Source organism: Neolamprologus brichardi, chromosome 2, assembly GCF_056152115.1.
Source record: "Neolamprologus brichardi isolate AB-2024 chromosome 2, ASM5615211v1, whole genome shotgun sequence".
NCBI lineage: Eukaryota > Metazoa > Chordata > Actinopteri > Cichliformes > Cichlidae > Neolamprologus > Neolamprologus brichardi.
The window spans coordinates 33,818,984-33,838,426 of NC_142105.1; the positions used below are offsets into that span (position 1 = coordinate 33,818,984).

The 19,443-nt window shown below is 39.9% G+C and overlaps 1 protein-coding gene across 6 annotated transcripts in view; it reads right to left on the reverse strand.

The window, feature by feature from the left end:
* The window catches only part of enox2 (ecto-NOX disulfide-thiol exchanger 2), a 199,959-nt gene that overhangs the window by 46,310 nt on the left and 134,206 nt on the right, over nt 1-19,443 (reverse strand). For all 6 annotated transcript variants that reach the window (XM_087851780.1, XM_087851784.1, XM_087851781.1 and 3 more), the window contains one exon: nt 2,364-2,519. In XM_087851780.1, the coding sequence (XP_087707906.1) occupies nt 2,364-2,519 (156 nt within the window). The remainder of the gene's footprint in view (nt 1-2,363; nt 2,520-19,443) is intronic.

Genomic DNA, 19,443 nt, shown 5'->3' on the forward strand with positions numbered 1-19,443 from the left:
TTTTTGTGACTGTGAGTGACTGTGACAGGCTATCAAGTTGTTGGGTAATTTCTTGACAAGCTGATCCCTCATTTAGCCTCGGGGTTTGTAGCTGCCCCTGAACAAAGTACCTGGTTCATTTCTCTACTTGCTCCTGACAACTAGCTCGAAATATGATCCAAGGTGAAGTTAAACTTTTAATCTGCTTTTCTCTCTGCTCTATTTTGTCACATATACTGAGCCTAAACGCATACGGCAGATGCACAAGAATATCTTAAAACAGCTTTATGTGTGCCGTGAAAAACAATATTTGCCTAATAAAATTCAGGAGTGTGTTTTGTTTTGCAAAAGGATTGTAAACTAGTGAATGCTAATGTGGTAAGGAGCTTTTCTTTCAGTTCACCTTGAAGATGACATGTAGCACTTGTTTGAAAAAAGTCCCCAGGCAGAGAGCTTTATGCAGCAGGAAATCCGTAAAGCAGAGGTGGGATCAATCAAAGCACCCCCCCACTATTTCGGAATAATTGGAAGGTGGTGGTGAGATAAATATAAACGCCACTCTGGGAAACACACAACGTCAGATTATACAAAGTGAGATTTTTGCCCTGAAACTTTCCACTGTGTTCGTCAGAATGTAAATGCAGCTTAAAGTGAACAGGTGTCTCTTCTCTTGTGCTGACGTTGTTTATGACAGTGTAACACTGAGTCTAACAAAACCGTATGGGTAGAAATCCTGCAAAGCAATAAATCACCTAAACAGATAAATATGATCAAATCTTCAAGAAACAACTCAATTTTTGTCCCCCCCCCCCCATTTCTTTTGCATCTGCAGTAAAGTGAAAAAAATAATTTGGGCGTAGATGTTGTGGGACTTCCCTGCTATTCTGCACATGGATCGAAAGCATAAGGACATCGAAGAGCGAAAGTAGAATCACAAACAGAACAGACTTGAGCTTGATGCGGGTTGCAAAGTGGCTTGCACGGCAACTGTCAGCAGGCTAAAGCAATGTACATAAAAGGGCTTACCGTAATTGTCGGGCTATAAGCCGCTACTTTTTGCACAAGCTTTGAACCCTGCGGCTTTTAGCCAGGTGCGGCTTTTCTACGGATTGTCCATGATTTTTGTGATATCGTAAGATTTGTTTTGTTTGTTCCGCTGTTGTACGGCACTACGTTGCCTGGCGGAAGGGCACGTGATCAGACACACAGTATCGGGGTTCAAGAGTGGTATGTTGGTCACATGTCGATCCGCCAGGCAACATAGTGCCGTACAAGTAGCGCGAAAAACAAACTTCGAAGTAGCGCTACGCGTTCAGCGGGAGGCGTGGATGACGAGCGGCGATAAACTTGCGAAAAGTAAGTTATGCTCAACTCCACCGGTGGAATCTGACAGCGTGGAAAAGTGTGAAAACATCCACGATCACCAACGGATTTCAAAGGGCTGGACCCCTTCTGAGGGTGTTCGACTCTGACACTGACAACGAGGATTTGTTTGGTTTTGAAAGTGACAACGAAGGAGAGTGGATGACGAAGCCACCCTGAGCCTGTTCGTTTCCGACACTGGAGAAGAGACTTTGGTGGTTTTAGTGCAGGAAGAAGAGAAAGATGGTGAATGACTGACTTTTCTTCTTGTTAAAGCCGTGTCACTGCACCTGAGCCTAAAAGGTAGAATCTATTTTTCTGGTGTGCTGTAGGTTATTGTTATGTACTACATTTGTTACTCATTTATGAAGCACAGTACATGTTTCGTACTTGTAATTACCGCTGCTTGTACATATACCTAAAAAGTTATGCAAATATGTACCCATAACTTGTTTTTCAAAATATTAATAAAAGGGGTGTGTCTCCAAACAGCCATCTGTTTCCTGACAGTTCCCTTTGTGCATATTCTCTTACATATGATAAGTCAACATTGAAACACCTGCAACTTTTAGTCAGGTGTGGCTAATGTATGTACAAAACAGGATTTTCCCTGATTTTAGCTTGTGCGGCTAATATTCAGGTGCGCTTTGTAGTCCGGGAAATACGGTACTTAAGATTTTACCAACATGATCAGTGGTCAGCTGATGTCAGCTGGAATTGAAACCAGCTGATGAGATCAGCTGTTTGGTCTCAACTTTGTAGCCATCTATGCTCAATCTGAACTTCTGATCAATTTAGCTGAAGATGCTGTCCAGGACAAGATTATTAATTAAACCCAATTAAAAAATAATGCATTTAAAACCTGACCCTTCTTTGAGGTATTTTTAATTAAGGTGCTGCATCTCAAGCTCTAACACGAGCTGATGTCTGCCAAAGAAATGTTGTCTTTTTAGCTGTATTAGAAGAAAAGACTGGACCGGTGAGGGGAGCCGGTGCAGGATTAGCATAATACTATGACTTACTGGGGTTGGGGGGGAACAAGGTGCAGCTTTTGCAGTGGATGATCTCCTTGACAACCGGCACGTCTTGGGAGAGAGGTGCAGGTACCATACCGAGGCCGGGCATCATTGGGTTCATGGGGGTAATTCCAGCCATCATACTGAGGCTAGGGTCGAAATCTGGAGGCAGGAGAGAAATATGAATGAGATCAAACAGGAGTTTCCTTCCAAAGGGAAAAAGCAACACCTACACAGCAACAATAAACAGAGTTGCACTGAATAACCAACCTTTGGTCAGATATCACCTCAGCCCATACTAAATCTTTTAAGTTGCATTCACATTGCGTACTTATTCCCTGAGTGATTCTCCGTCAACAACAGTGACACACAAGCAGCCTCCACATAATGGAACACACAGCCACGCATGAATAAATAATCTTGCAAACCACATGCATATTTCAAGAAGTTTTTACTGAGTCATTCCTTCTCTGTCACCCCTGCTGCTTGAATGATGAACTTACAGATAATGCAAGTGGGTCTACATATCAGAGCAGCTCGATTTACAATATTGATTCACACTGGGGCTGGAAACATGGACACATCTACTCTCACACTGAAACACAGGCAAACTCTGCACTTTTTGTGCATACTAGTCTCAATATGGAACTTTATCAAATGGAAATGATGCTCCTCATCACATCATCCAATGTGTCAACATCTGCAGAGGATCTGGAGTTTACAATTACGCCGCAGGGCGAGTGAAGCTTTTGCATTTGTGCATGCTCATGCAAGAGCTCTGCTCACAAATATGTCACAAAAGGTTATATGCAAATGTGATGCTCAAGATACTGTATGTTTAAAATAAACATGACTCTAGTTAAAACTGTTTTACAGACGGTGACATTTACTGATTGCCAGACATGTTGGTCACCAGCGGAATCAGGAAATACAGAAATTAACCAGCAAAATAATGAATCTAACATCTTACAGCAAACTAATTTCTGGGAAAATTTAATGTTTTTCCTTAGTTAGGACCGCATCTGCATCTATAAACTATCAGTCAGCACAGTGGGAGGGTTCAGCAGAGCAGACGGGGGAGTGTGGATCCCCACAGTGTTCGATATCCAACAAATTAAAAAGAAATTAAACGACATTTAATAACCAAACTGTGTAAAATATATAATGAACCATGAAATTACTAAAGAAAGTATTAAAAGTCGACTAATGAATTTTCAGTGACAGATTTTTCAGAACTGTGATCACGTCACAGACATCATGTCAAAGTAAGGCTGATGATGTAACCGTTACTGTTTCTGCTGATTAATCTGCTTCTACTAAAATCAAACACTGACAAAGCAACAGTTCATCTGACACGTAACATCCTGCAGGCATCTGTCATCGACTCCTCAAACACGATTGTTTATCTTTCTTGCAAACAAAGTTAAAGTTACAGTTTGGAGCATGTTGTGCTTTTAAAATCAGTCTATTGTTAACCAAATGAATGTGTAATGTGTCAGTCTTTTCTATTTAATTACAGGTTAATTACTGTGTACTTCTATGAAAACTACTATTTTATGACATGGCAATCAAAATATTTGTTTCTGACTTATATAATAGGCTTGTTCTAAAGGCCGCCCTAAAAGCAGCAGGTGTTAAAAGGTGTTGAGTCATCGTCTTAACTGCTTCTGATTTTTGATGAAAACCCAAAATGTCTCCGTCATCTTTAAACCATTTGCTGGAGGTCGCTTTGCTCTTCTTGCTGCTGAAGACCGTCCTTTATAACTGGGGTAGTAGTCATGATGCAGACTTAATCAGATTCATCAGATGCCTCATAGGGCTGTGCCATGCTGTCCACAATGATAGCAGTATTAAAAAAAAAGAAAGAGCGTTGTCTTGCAATATCAATGGCGTAGCCACGCCGTCCATTTATACTCCCTACAACAGAAGCCCAACCATGCCTGAGAGCAGTGCCAGCCTCTGATGACAATTTAAGGCCTAAAAAAAAGGAGCTGCTTCAATAACATGCAAGTGAGGTGGCTGCAAGAGGTCAGACCTCCAACAAAGCCCCATATTTTACAAAATATATAAGGAAACTCTTCCTGGTAAAGATGGAAACAAACCCGTTCCACCACTTAAGGCAAAAACACAGCATTGACTACAACCAGCCTATTGAGGCATGTGAGGAGGAGATACGAGCAGCTGGTGACTCAACAGGCAGTTGTTGGAGCACTCGCTAGTAGCAATCCAAATAACAAAAAGAACAAACAGCGGGGACTGGTGCGGTTACGGTGGAAAAGAATGGCTTTAAGCAACTAGTTAAAGAGCTCAACACAAGATCCCACGCAGAAAATACTTCTGTTTCAATTTTACTATTCTATGCAGGCTCCTGAAGAGTTACAAGGTTAAGCTAGTATAACAACAATTAAAGTAAAAAGCTGAGCAGGTTTGTTAACCCTTTAAGACCTACCACAGAACCAAGTCCGCCAGAGCTTATATTATATGTTTACATGCTGTGGAGCCATTTTTGGGAGCATTTCAAGTTGATATACATCAATACAACCATTACAGCCTAAATTTTAATAATATGTCTGCATTAAGTGCATAGAAATTACATAAATTGCAAAAAAGTGCAATAAACTACAAAAAAATTGAAAATCGTTTTTGTTTTTTTAACATATATTTCTAGTTAGAGAAATTTCCCTCAAAACTGTAAATACAAAAAAGTTGCACAAAATAGTTTCCCACCACAGGAAATTTATTTTGAGTCTCTTCATAGTTTTATTTTTGAAATACACCAATTTTTATACACTGCAGGAAAAACGAAAATAAATATTATAATGCAAATTTGCAAAAAAGCAGCATATGCATCAAAATAAACTATTTCCAGCAGTGCAATATGAGTCCTAAGCATCCCAGAAACGACACAGAAAGTCATAAAGTCAAACATAACTTTTAAAAACACCAGTATAGGCTCATGAGGCTCTGATGGTAAAAAACTACATTTCCACGAAAATGACGTCACTTCCGGTTTCGGGCAGGTCATGGCGGACATGCGATAGTTCGTGCTGACGTCTAATCCAATGTAGGAAGTGTTATGAACAGCTGATCGGATCGGCAAAGCGTGTTTCTGGAATATTATGTTTTTGTTGCTGCAAGCGCTTTTTATGCAGTTTTTGCAAAGCTTTATGTGGAAGGAAACTGTGACCGAGGACAAGCTGATGGCATAAGATGTAAGTACAACTCCTCCGGTTTCATATGCAAAAAAATTATTGCGCTAGCTTACGTGGTTGCAGAGCTACCGGGATTTAAAAATAGTTACGCAAAACGGAGCGTGCCCGCTCTGACCGGCTTTAAAGGGTTAAGGAAACACTTCCCAGGTTACCTTTGTGCTTACATTTCACTCGTTATCACTATTGGACTATAATGCTACTGCTGGCACCTGCTGGCAATACAGTTGCACTTCAAATGAGCTGTTCGCTGTTCAACAGCAAGCTGCAGTCGCCGATAAAAGACTGAGTACTTATTTCAATATCATGAACATTATCGCAGATTTCTTCTCACAATATAATCGTGATACATTTTTGAGGCGCCTGCCCCTAATGGGTAATAATGTAAAACAAAAAAGCCTTTTGCATCTACTTTGGCAATTTAAAACATAAAACGGAGATGTGTCACTTCAAATACCACGCTTTGATTTAATTAAATGCACATTAAACAGACATGTCACTGTGGTGTCAACCCTTAATATCTCACTTCTCTCGCTGCCACCTCTGAGGTCCACGTTTCACACAGCATACTTAATGATGTGAACAGACAAGTCGTCCATCCCACATGACACGATCACGGAATTAAAACTGACAGTTTGCTGGGATATTTCAGCTCCTCCTGTCATGAAACATGATGCAACTAACTTTCATTGCCGCTGCAGTCTTCATGTAACTGCACTGTGTCGTTCTTACAGCACCTTTGGGTCCAACTCATGTTTATTGAATCCTGATTTGTAATCGGGCAACTCCAGCCTCTGATTCACCAGTGCTTCCAGTAAAACCACATCGACGCATAACTTGCACTCACTCGCATCCGAACGTCAAATGTCTTTTCACGACTTGCTGCTTCCCCATCTCTCTCTTACCCTCTTATACTTTCCAGGCGATTAAATTCTTCCGTCTCTTCACCAATTCTGAATTAACCAAGTTGATGCTGCTTTGAATAAACAGTAAAAAAGAAAACAGAAACATAATAAATTAAAAAATGGTTATGGGGAAAAAAATGCCATTATGAAAACAAATTAAGTCCTGTAAATTTATGTTAAATTATGAAAATAAATAAAATATATTATATAGTAATGAGTTGAGTTTTAATTATCTCCTAAATAAATTTGCAAATTATTGTTTAATTACAGGCCTTCATATTTATTTATTTAATGCTGAGCACTTTGGGGGCTCCATATACGATGAGTCACAGTTTACAGCAATGCAAATAAATCACTGTGATGGGCCCACCACCACAAAATAATATTATCTGTGATCTGAAGTCTGCTCATTTGAATCTTCAATAGCAATAAATACATTGAGGAAAATATTATTTACTGTTCTTCGGTCTGCAGCATTAAGTGGGAATAGATGGCTATAGATACATTTCCTCATGAGTGATTCCCTCTAAATCTACTGTAAGAGAGGGAAGTAAAGGAATTAAATGACACTTAGTGAAGGCGAATAAAGAAATATGCATATTATTGAAGGCTCAAAATAGGTCCCTTGAGCAGGGGAGGGTGTAATAAATATGTTAGGCTGATAAAAATGGCTGAAGGATAAAAAGGAAATAGAGGCTGGATACTGAAAAACACAAACACGGCGTCAAAAAAGTAAAATGAGCGACGCGAGCTACATCAAGGGAAAATGGATGGATGTCTGCTGATGACCTCGGTCTCTAACCAGGTGTCACAGTGAGAGGAAACAGGTGATAAGGACTCCTGTTGCCGGGCGATTGATGAGTTCTGCATGTTTAAGTGAAGAACAGGAAGATGGAGAGCAGCAAGAATGATAAGAAAAGGTTGATAGAGGATGGGGTGGTGGTGCAACAGCCTGAATGCCAAACAATACGTCAAAAAGAAAAGATTCAGAACTTCAGGACTGCCCCAGCTCCACTGTCCCCGTTTTAAAACAAGGAAACATGCTGGTGAGTTTATAACAGATTTTGATACAAATCAAACCATCTCAGCTCGTATGGAGAAAATGATGTGGTGCGATTTCACTGCAGCGCCGTTCATGTTCCCTCTGGACAGGGTGAGAAAACGCGAGCCTGTGAATTTATCCTTAACCATTAAATGCCTGAGACCTGAAGCACGAGGAAAGCAGAATCAAGTGTAATAAAGGAGATTATTTACTTCTTCCCAGAGATTTACAGCACCCGCAGCTTCCCTCCCCATCTCCATTTTTAACAATACAGGTCAAGGAGCACATTTCATCATGAATATAAACAAACATAACTAACGTATTTCCTCCTATGATACTTACAGTCTATCCTGTAAATGGACAGGGATGAAAATTTAAGTTTTTGTTTTTAGGATCTGCTGTTTTGTCAGAATTTGCAATTACATTAGATCTTATGCACCACTGTTTATGTTTAGTCGTGGGGCGACTGTGGCTCAGGGGGTTGGGAAGCGCATCTGTAACCGGAAGGTCGCCGGTTCGATCCCTGGGCTCTCTGTCCTGGTCGTTGTGTCCTTGGGCAAGCCTTGAAAAGCGCTATATAAATCCAATCCATTATTATTATTATTATTATTATTATGCCTGCTACAGATAATATGTGTCAAAAGTCTCACTCCTGCTAAGGTAAATACCACTACTACTACATGTCCATACTGTAATGGAGGTCATGTGACCATATATGGGATGTTGATTGCAGATATCAGATTAAAAACAAAAGAAAAAAAGAAATTTGGCACACTGTAACCCACAGATGTATATTAAAATATCCACACCTGATAACTACACGCAATTATGTGCATTGTAAGACAAGAAAAGCAAAAAACCCCCAAAAACACAAAGAACACACAACCCCAAAAACAATCCAATCTCACCAGACTATTACAAAATCATGACCAGCTGTTCCAACCACAGTGTAAATAATAAGCAGAATCTGTCCCACAGTTGGAGGAGGAGATGTCATCGATCGCACAAATCTAAGCTGGAAGACCACAGTTTGTGTGTAGTTTGCAAGCTCTGCTTTCACTCTTTGTTTGGTTCGGTTCAGGCACCAAAACCATTTGGAAGTGCTTAGAAAATATTGGTGGTTGCACCAGTACTAAAAAAACCAACAGGATATCCAGTTTGCTCAAATGTCACAGGAAGTGGTGACCAAGTCTGTGGAGGTGAGACCGAGGGTGGGCTCACACATTGATTACCATTTCTACAAGCCTCGATCTTCTCTTACTTGTAGGAAAAACAAAAACCCGGTCATTACTAACTGTGAACATGACAACACTGCCAACTATTGGAGATAGTTCAACACAGCTCATCTAGCTAGCTTTGGTACACTTGGCTGGTGATCAGGGAAACACCACGTTCTATTAGAGTTTCAAGTTTTTAAAAGTTTTTCCAGGAACGGAGCCATTAGTGTTTGTGTTACTAATCTGCAGGAGTATTCAGCCAAAACCAGAGTTCAGGCTTGAAATAGGCACATGCAGATGATGAATCCTTCTTTGTTGCCAATTTTACTTTTGTGGTTTTCTTCTGTTAAAGGTTAAAGTGGACCGATTATGCTTTATAGCTAAACTTTTAAATAATAAAGAGTGTCTGTGTACAAGTAATGACTTTGATCCAAACACGTCCAAGCAGTCAGATTCCAACAGTTTCCTTCTGCTCCTGGATGCCAGTGAGACTGCATGTCCTTAATATGGTCATCTGAGGCACAGCTCAGTCTGCCAGCAGAAGCGCTTTATCCACTTGCAAGCATGTAAACCCTTCTGTTTGAGAGGAGAGGAAATGGCAAGGTGCTAAAATGGCTTGTTTCAGACAGTGGATGAACTGAGAGGCTACACAAAGGCCCACGAAGAGAGAGGAGGGGGAAAGATTTTAAAATGTGAACCATACAAAGCTGCTAGAGCCAAAATAAAACACGAGGGTGGAAATGAGCAAAAACAGGCAGGAAAACGTCCTGTGTTTGAGGTGACTTGGGTCATTTGTCTGTCATCTGTTGTTTTCCTAAGTCATCCTAGTGGGGGAGAGGAAAACAACAACAACAACAACAACACAGGCTAATATATGTGGCATTTAAGAAAATCAATACAAATTTAAAATCATAAATTACATTCACAGCTGTGTGAAGGTGAAAGAGGTTAATAAAGACCTGTTCCCTCTAAGTACTAAGCTCCACTATGATAACCATAAAAAGACAAGCAACCAAACAGCTCCATCACCCTTCACACCTTTAACACAAAAACCACAGTAATGGCTGCCAAAACTTGTAATGAGAGACAAATTAAGGAGAAGGAAGACATTTAAAGAATTAAAACAAACACTAAATTAAAGACAAATGAAGAGAAAATATTAATCTAGACCATTGTGATTTGCACAGTTATATAAGAGACGCTGGATGTGTGCTGCAGAATTGCAACAAAAACAAATGATAAAAAATGATAAACTGTCTACGTCATGTGGATTAAGGCACAAACAATTGTTGTTCCCAGAAACAGAAACATCTTCACAACGATGTCAAGTCGGCTTTAATAAACGAAGCTCGGGAAGCCTGTGGGTGTAATAATAATGGAACGATACTTAATTGCAAATTTACAAAAAACCGAAGGGCAGCACATGCAAAATAATGAGGACATGATTGGGCACAGTTATAAGAGGCTATTACTTACGTTTAATTCAGTCAACCAGTTAAGCAAAAGGAAGAGTCATTTAGAGGCAAGCCCAGACAACAAGACCCAGATTTGTGAGTCAACAACAGCACAATTGGACAAGGATGAGATGAAATGATTAGTCGGTTACTCCATCAGTCCACCAACAGAATGAAAGCAGACCATTCTGAACTAATCAATACACACAAAATATGAACCGTTTTAACAAAACGAGAAATTTAAAGAGACCGTCCTGGGCGCTGACACACTGGATTTGTAATGTAAACATTAAACATGGCTGTTTATTTAAGATAAGATAAGATAACCTTTATTATAACCTACACGTGGGAAATTTGTTTTGTCACAGCAGGAAGTGGACAGTGCAAAAGTTATGAAGCAAAAATTAGAATACAATAAGAATAAATACAGTACACAACTGTACAGAATAGAATAAAATAAAATACTATATACAATAGAATAAAATAGAATAAAATATACAATAAGAAAAAAATAGAATACAAATGCTGTATACAACTGAGTAAAAATACAACGATGTAAAAATACAACAATTTGGCAGCAGACTCGCTGGACTACTACAGTCTAATATTCAAAATATAAAAAAATGGCATTGAGGGATTTTCAGTGCAACTTTTCTTGTGTTTAGAAAACATTTTTGTATAAATGCTGCATATTAAACAGTTTGGTGGAGAAACACGTCACACTAGCAGAAATAGTGTGAACTCATTGAGAGAGCTGAAGGAGAGGTCTCTTTGACTCGGCAGAAAGCCCACAGAGAGATTTAGAGAGCACAAGGGTCCTCTTGTGTAAGAAAAACAAAAGATACCTGGGGCTGGGTCCACCCACACACAGCCGCACATCTGTCTGATTGTGTTTACTACGCTCGTCTTTCAGCTTTAGTCTCCATTTTCTCCCAGTGTGGAAAACTGAAATCCACAAACATCTTCCTGTAACACCTCTTTCTTGTACAGTCACATGCGTGAGTGCACACGCACACGCAACGTTGGCCTCTGAGGTTACTCTACTCTCATTCATTTCCCTTCTACCTCTTGTTCTTCTTGATGATGTTCTTTTGATGTTAAACAATCGAGTTCCTGAAGGTTTGTTCAAAGTAATTACATTCTGAGTTTCACGTCAATCAAGACGCGCAGATTTGATTATGTGAAGCTCCTGGCTATTAATGTCGTCCTCCTCTTCCCTCCCCCGTTCTCCTCTCTGATTTCCAGGGTAAACGTCCCTTCTAGCAGAGTCAGCGGTGGGTGGTGGAGGGGGGGGCACAGGCAGCTGCCGTGAGGCAGTGCTGGATAATATTCTTTAATGAGGCGAGCTACCCCTGCCACCTGGAACCTTACCAGAGGCCGCCTCGCTCAATTTCTACCAAAAGTCACCCCCTTTATTTTCATATGAACATCTCAGACTTAATTTCTTTTACTGCAACATTTCTTGTGAGCTGCAGGATAGAGAGAAACGATCTACTTGCTGTTCATAAAAGTTATTTCATCTCTCTATTAGATTACATCCAAATAGGAATCAGCTCTCTTATGCTGCCCTCCAAAGTCCATTGTCTTCATCTGACGCTTGTATACTCAAATCTCCATAAGAAATCCAGCGTTTAACAATATATAGCTACAACAGGCAAACCCATTTGAAGTCGATTGGTGAGAACGGTCAGAAAAGTCCTATTTCAGCAGCTCTATAAGTACTGTTCTATTTTTTTCCACATGTATTGTATAGTCGAGGTAGGGGAGGCTTTGCCTCTCCGCTCTGTCCGCCTACGTGCAGCCAAAAACCTCTGGCATCGTACCGCTGCTGCTTCTGAGCAGTCAGCAGAAAGGGACACAGCTTTCAGTCCAAGGACTGGAAAACGCTTACGGCAAAGGAATGACTGTCATGTAATGTATTTCCTGATGTTAATCCAGGTGAGCTAACGCGTGAGAACGAGAGAGCCCAGATTCATATCCTATCATATGAGGAGTGCTTTTTAAATGAGTAACGAGGCATGACGCTAACTTTTTATATATTCCACAGTGTGTACAGTGGTGCAGGGGTTTGTGGCAGCTGTGGGGAAAGAAAGAGGATGAGTGGGAAGCGACAGACAAAGGAGCGTTTGTTTATTCAGGGAACACTTGTCTGTCCCTGGAGTCTGCTTATATATTCTCCAGAGTGTTTGAGCTTGTGTGTGTATTCATGCAAATATATGTGCATCTAAATTAATTCTGACAAACTTGCAAATACGTGTGTGTGAAGTGTCGAATGCTTTCCTTATGGTGAAATGTGTGCGGCCAAGCCAGCATCTGCTGTTAGTCCTACAAATATTTCTTTTGTCCAAAGAGTAGATTTGTCTCCAAATGTGAGAAACTAAATTAGCTAATCAAAGCCATCATTTGTGTGAAAACAGACATCTACTATAACAATTATTACACAAGTCTTTTACTCGTCTAAAATGTGGTGCGAGTATTGAGCCAGTCAAAAGTTACTGCTTAAGCAAAACAGATTTAACCTTATAGCCAATAACTGGCAGTTTGTATTGACCCTAATAAGAGTTAAAATGTTACTTGCTATGGTCACGCTAACAGTGTATTCATATTATTGGAAAGAAATTACTGCAATGGTTATTTCTTTGTAACTGGGACTTAATGAGCAAAGCCATATTAATTTTATATATAGCATATTTGTATATCTGAATCCATCAACAATATTCTGAGACCAAGAATAAAAAGAACAACAATTTTACGTATATATGTGTTTATATTTTTTGTAATGTAGCATCAGGCACCAGCTCTTGGTTGGTGCACATATTAGTTGAATTAGCCAAAAATAATAGTTCATTCATATCAAAAACAAACAAAAAAAATGCATACTACGGGCTGCTATCAACTAGGGCTGCCACGATTAGTCGACTAGTCACGATTACTTCGACTATCAAAATCGTTGTCGACTGATTTAATAGTCGACGCGTCGTTTGAAGCTTTGTAAGATCCCAAAAGACGCAGGAATAAGTAGTAGGATTTAAGAGTGTAATAACAGACTGAAACAGAAGATGGCAGCACTGCATGTACAAGGGTGCCAGCTGCCGTTAAACCCCGAAGAAGAAGAAGTCGTGTCCCAGAATTCATAGCGCAGCCCAGCTCAGTTTCCAACAATGGCGGCAGCTAGTTAGTTTTAATATTACTCTTATTATTCTTTCTGGGTCACAAAATAAACGTTTACAAACGTGTGTTAAATTTGATTTAGTGATAGTCGAGTGTGTTTATGCTTGTCTGTGTGGAGAGGATTGATTGGAATAGTGATTATGATGTCTGCTATCACTGTCAATTGCCAGTAAACACTTCATCTGGCTGCTGAATCTTCACGTGACATATTACAAAGTCTGTATTATTAATTCTGTAATTAGGCGCCATTCTTCTTATTTTAAGGTGCTGTTGTTCAATCGGGGGACGCTCTCTGTTGAGGAGAAAAGCATAAATTTGTTTGTATACGGATTATCCATAGTTTAAATGTCCCGGTAGTCGAAAAGGAGGCAGAGCTGTTGAGAAATGCTAGGAGCTAACTGGGCGCTAACCGTATCATTCAAATATATTGAACGTCGCAATGTTGGCAAAGAGAGGAAGTGACGTAAGATTTGCGCATGCGGGGTACCGATCGAGTTTCCGGTACGGATCGGGTAGTGACACCAACAATGGCGGCAGCTAGTTAGTTTTAATATTACTCTTATTATTCTTTCTGGGTCACAAAATAAACGTTTAACATATTTTCAGGCGAGAATGTAGCTGTTTAAACCTCAAATATCTGCTCAGTTTATCAAGACACCACATATTTTCAAAAGCGCTCCGACGTTTTCGAAGACGTCTGTTACCCACTAGCTCGATAGCTAGCCGGGGGCTAGGCTCACTAGAGCCATGAGAACACCGGACTCCCGGCAAATCATTTTCAAACCCACCGCCGTCTTTCGCTACTCAGGTTAAATATATATACGTCACTTAGATAACTTAAAAATGTTATTGTTTGGCTTTTTTTAGTATTTTATTTGTTCCTGAGTAAATCGGTTTGGCTGAGATTAAAGTTATAGTTTTTACACAGCTGAATAAACATCAAGCAGACAGCTGATTATCAGAAGTGTGAGATGCTCCAGAATTTACTCCGGTGTCCTGTTATATTTTAGATAGCAAGGAGTTTATTAAACTTCACCGAGACAATCTGCAAATTTCATTAAAATTTAATAAACTATCATCTTGTCTTTATTTTTAGTTAGCACATACCTTAAACACTTAAAGCTGTAAGCTAATGATAGTTATATAAGAGCAGATGCTGCTGGTGCAATAAGCTGTACGTTTTACGTCCAATGGATGATGTTCTGACTAGTCGACTATCAAAATAATCGTTCGTGGCAGCCCTACTATCAACACATTCAAATACTCAAATCTCTAAAATACAGTGCTCAACTTTAGAGCATCTATTATCTGTTCCACACTCCATTATAAAAGAACATGAGATAAAGTCTGTGAAATATAGTGATCCATTACTGGCATTATAAGAAGTGCAAGACACTGAGCGACAAGTAATAATTATAGAATATCTCTCAAAACAGAGCCTAATAACTGTGTATACAAACATGAAGGAGGCTACTTCGATTTTCTGTATCAGAAACAAACAAAGATTAGGAACGTGCGCAGGCTTCAAATTAGGCCTATTGCTCTGCAGAATGGCGGTTACAATATACTGTCTTAAATAACTAAAACCATCTTGGGAGGTCTGTATGTAGTGAGAAATGTACAGGAGTAACTCTATAGCCATAAATCTGGTTCTGCTTATAGTCTGGATGTGTGAGGCTAAAGGGAATACTTACGAAGGGAGGGGAAATACAAGGTGAAGCCCCTCGGAGGAGGACATGCGGAGGATTATCTGTGTCAGATCTCAAAAATCTTGAAACCAGATGTTCTAGTTACTGTTTGCAACATTTTTTCTATTATCACAGTCTTCACTATTTTAGCTTTGTGAATGTTAAAGATGTCAACTTATCCATGAGCATTCAACTCAGACGACTGCACCATGTAATGTAACCAGTTGTGCTGTTATAAGAACAAAAATAACCAGATTAACAACTTGAGCTTTTTGGTTTTTGACTACAACCTCCCCCTCGAAAATTCCCATGGCACTTTAAAACACTGGATCACTCCCCATAATGTTGGGGGAAGACTGACTGTCAAACTCCATTACCTCCGAGTCTGAGTCTTCTGAATTCCTGACAAATAAAAGGTTCCACCTTCCTATTTGAACTGCTCTACATCTACATACTAGTTCACACTGCACACAGTCAGCAGAACAGCACGACTTCACTAAAAGTGACACTGTTAGAGTTCAGGACCATACACTCCAATCAATATTTCCTACAGAGATACAATAGATCCCACCTTCGCTGTCACACGTGGGTCAGATTCTTTACATTCAATTGTCCTGAAGTCTGGCCTTCCGATCAATAGAGTTTGCCATTTGTACTGGATGTGCGTTTCCTCCCCTGCTGAGATGCAATTTTCCCTGCTGCCTCTTCTCAGATGATTTGTGTTATTTGCTTCTGGGACTGTTGTACTTCTCTGCTGAGCTGTGTGGAAAAGCTAGGCCTTGTCAACAACCTCCTGTACTAGTAGGCTCCAAGCTATCGTGTTCATTTAGCCTTTACACTAAAACCTACCACACCTAGCTGGTACCTCGGGGCTTCAATGTGGCTGTAATGTGAGGAACTACTTCTTTGGCTTATTTTATTAGACCTACTGAACTAATATTAGCACAATGGCATAAGTTACAACATCTACTGCATATGTGCATGCGTCTGGTTTTCTAGTCTCTGGTTTCTTTCTGCTTTCTGCTCTGTTTTGGGGGGTGGGTGAGAGTTTTCTTAAATATCTCAAGCTGATGCTGGTCTGCACAATTCAATGTAATCTACATAAGCCAGAATAACACTCCTTCCATCAATGCAGCAGGCTGTAGTTTGACATTTCCTAAACTGGGCTACTTATGGTGCACTGTTAGTTCATCAGGCAAGGCGCTGAACTCGTCAACTAGTGTTCCTTTGCAAAGTTCTGTTCAAGTACTACTTTGTGCACATTTAAATGTAATCAGTTACTACAACCCAATTCCTGAAGAAAAAGAAAAAAAAATCAAAGTTCAGCATGCTGATTTTACAGAGGGCAGTTTTGAGTGTAATTTTTCTTTTTTAAATCCAATACTTGGATGAGAAGACATCCACAAAAACCCTTTTAAACAGGAAATCAAAGAGTATGAAACCCCTGAGAAGCAAGCGGATCCCTCCTGTAGGACATGCATAAATGCAACAGATATATTCATTTATTCAGAATTGACAGAAGCAGCAACGGTATGGGAACACTGAATTAGGTAGGTAAACACAGTGCAAACAAAAGGAAAAAAAAATCAATCACAAAAGCCTTCGAGCAACTTCTAGGAACCATCCAGCACCAGTTGGAAGCAGACCACAAAAATCCTCTGCAGCATAAAGATCATAAATCATACAGTATGTACAACCTCACGCCTATTGCCTGAGTCCAATCTCTCTCTGTGTAACACAAACACATCACAAAACTTTCTAATATACATAACCATTACCCAGTCCATCTACAGAAATAAAACTGTCATCATTGTAGATGTGCACTAGACTTCGAGAGGCTGCAGAGAGTTGAAGGCTATGCCCACAGAAGTCTGTTTATCCAGCTGTCTGTCTGGATAAACCCACTTGGCTGGAGGCAGGGAAAGACTCTACAGTGGAGAAATACATTCTGGGCTCACAGTGGATGAAACAGAGGCAGACTTTAATGTCTCGGGAAAGTGGTCTGGCACAGGCAGTCCCTTTTAATGAATGAACCTAGAACTGACATAAAAATCTCACATGACTCTACATGCAGGAAACATATGACAGTGTACTCGTGCAGAAATGCCGTCAAAAATCAAAGACAGACAAAAAGACAGAGTGTGTTCTCCCCGTTGGTTAGAGGTGAAAATAAAAAGGCAAAAAAGATGATGTACAGTCATGATGGGGAATCAATAACTAATCCACCTGGGTTTCTTCAAAGGCAAAGGTGCCCTGGCAACAAATGCTGCATGACAGCATAAGTCTTTGATGAGTGTGTGTGCCTCCCGCTTCGTGTTCAGAGATTTCATAAGAGTTCATAATGAAACGGAAGAATCTAAATTTACCAAAAGAAACCTCTACGACAGAACTGAACAGTTTATGAAAGCTGAATGCGCATATGTATAGTGGCTAACCTTGAGCTAGTTTGTCCTACTGAGATGTTGCACACAGCTAAAACAGGCAAACATGATGGTTGTGCTTAAGTGGATCCACTTGCATGTTTTTTTTCATGCTTTTCAACAAGTTTGAAATTAGTGGAAAATGCAAAACTCCTTCTGACTGGAGACAGATGATAAGACAATTTGCACATTTCAATATTCACATATAATTATTTTTGTGGTGTTTATCTGGTTGAGAAAGCATCAATTTCCATTTTTGTACAGCCTGCTGACAGAATACTATAAGTTAGTTGGCAGCTGTGTATTTTTTTAAAAAAAAAATAGGGTTCGAGTCCAGATGTTCATTGCAGAGTAATTGAATAAAGTCTGTTTAAGAATTTACTGGGATGAACTCAGTTCATAAAGAGCAGATGAACAGCAGATCTTCTGATTTGGCTCAACCCATCACCCTTCTGAGATTTCTTCTGCCATCTAATGTTTCCCTCTAATCTAGATTTAAATGCTTTGAAAACTGAAGTTAAACCCACCACGTGGCATTTGCCTGATGAAAACTCTTCTTAAGGTCGCGTGGGTGTGAACAAACAACACTTGACCAACATCTTCACTCCCTTGCTGGTTTATTGCACCTCTTGGAGTGGAATAAATTACACCTCTCTCTCTCAGCTCCATCAACCTCCATCAACATGATACTGCATGAAGTCAGTCAGCTCGCATTAAAGGCAATCAAAATGTCAACATGCAAGCTATAACACAGCTAAAATTATTTTAATATTAAATGAAAGCGTTATTGTAGAAGTCACACCCGTGATTGCCTAACCAGTAAGAATGTGGTCGGATGAAAGCACATTGATACAATACAATTTTATTTATATAGCACATTTAAAAACCCGAAGGCACACCAAAGTGCTTCACAGTAATATGGAAAGTCAACATAAGTCAATAGCAGAGTACAAATCGGGCACAAGCACAGACAGGATAGAGGCACTAACAGACCAGGAGAGTTAGATAAATACAAAATTTGCTAAGAAGACAAAAACAGCAGTAAAATTAATAAAAATAATAAATTTAATAAAATCTAATAAGAGATTTAAAAGTTTAAAAATTAAAAGATTTAAAAGGGTATTAACCTGTCGGGAAAGCCAAGTCAAATAGACATGCTTTTAATCTTGATTTAAAGGACTGGATAGAGTCTGAGGCTCGAATAGAAGCTGGGAGGCTTCCAAAGGTTGGTGCAGCTGAAGCAAAGGGTCGCCTCTGGTCTTCAGTCTAAACGTAGGTTAATGCATAACCATCTGGGGGGCATAGTGCCAGAAAGATAACAAATAATAAACAAATATCAAGGAAAAGAGATCGACAACAGAGACAAGGACGGCCTGCCGTACACACTGGCGCCATCTTTACTCGGTCCCAAGGTGGTTTGTATAGGCTTTAGGAACCATTGATCAATGTGCTAAATTACAAGCCTGGTAAAATATCTCTAAGAACCGTACTTCAGTGTAATTAGCTACTTCCAGTTATACACTACCACCAATCTTTTATGATGGAGCAGAACTGAGGCATGAGTCTAACGAGACGGCAGAAAACATCTGTGTGGGTGTGTCTGCCTCGAAGCCATTCTTTCATGCACACGCACAAACACACAAACGCACACACACACAAACATGCACACACACTGTTTTCCTTCTTACCACATCAAAATCAGGTTGTAAGATCGACCTGAGGCAAATTTGTCTGAGGGTCTGACTAAGTTTAAAAGCAGTTTAATTGGCCTTCCTCACAGCAGACACACAGGTGCGGCTAATAACACTAATTACTGCATTCCATTTACAGGTGCGAGTTTCACGGATCTCATATTGTGCAGCCTGGATTACTGGTACGGGCATCATTAGTGCTTTAGTTGTGTCCGTGCCTGCTATGAATTTAAATTACTGCTCTGAAAAGGTCTTCAACTGCTGCAAATAAAGTTCAAAGACAGAATCT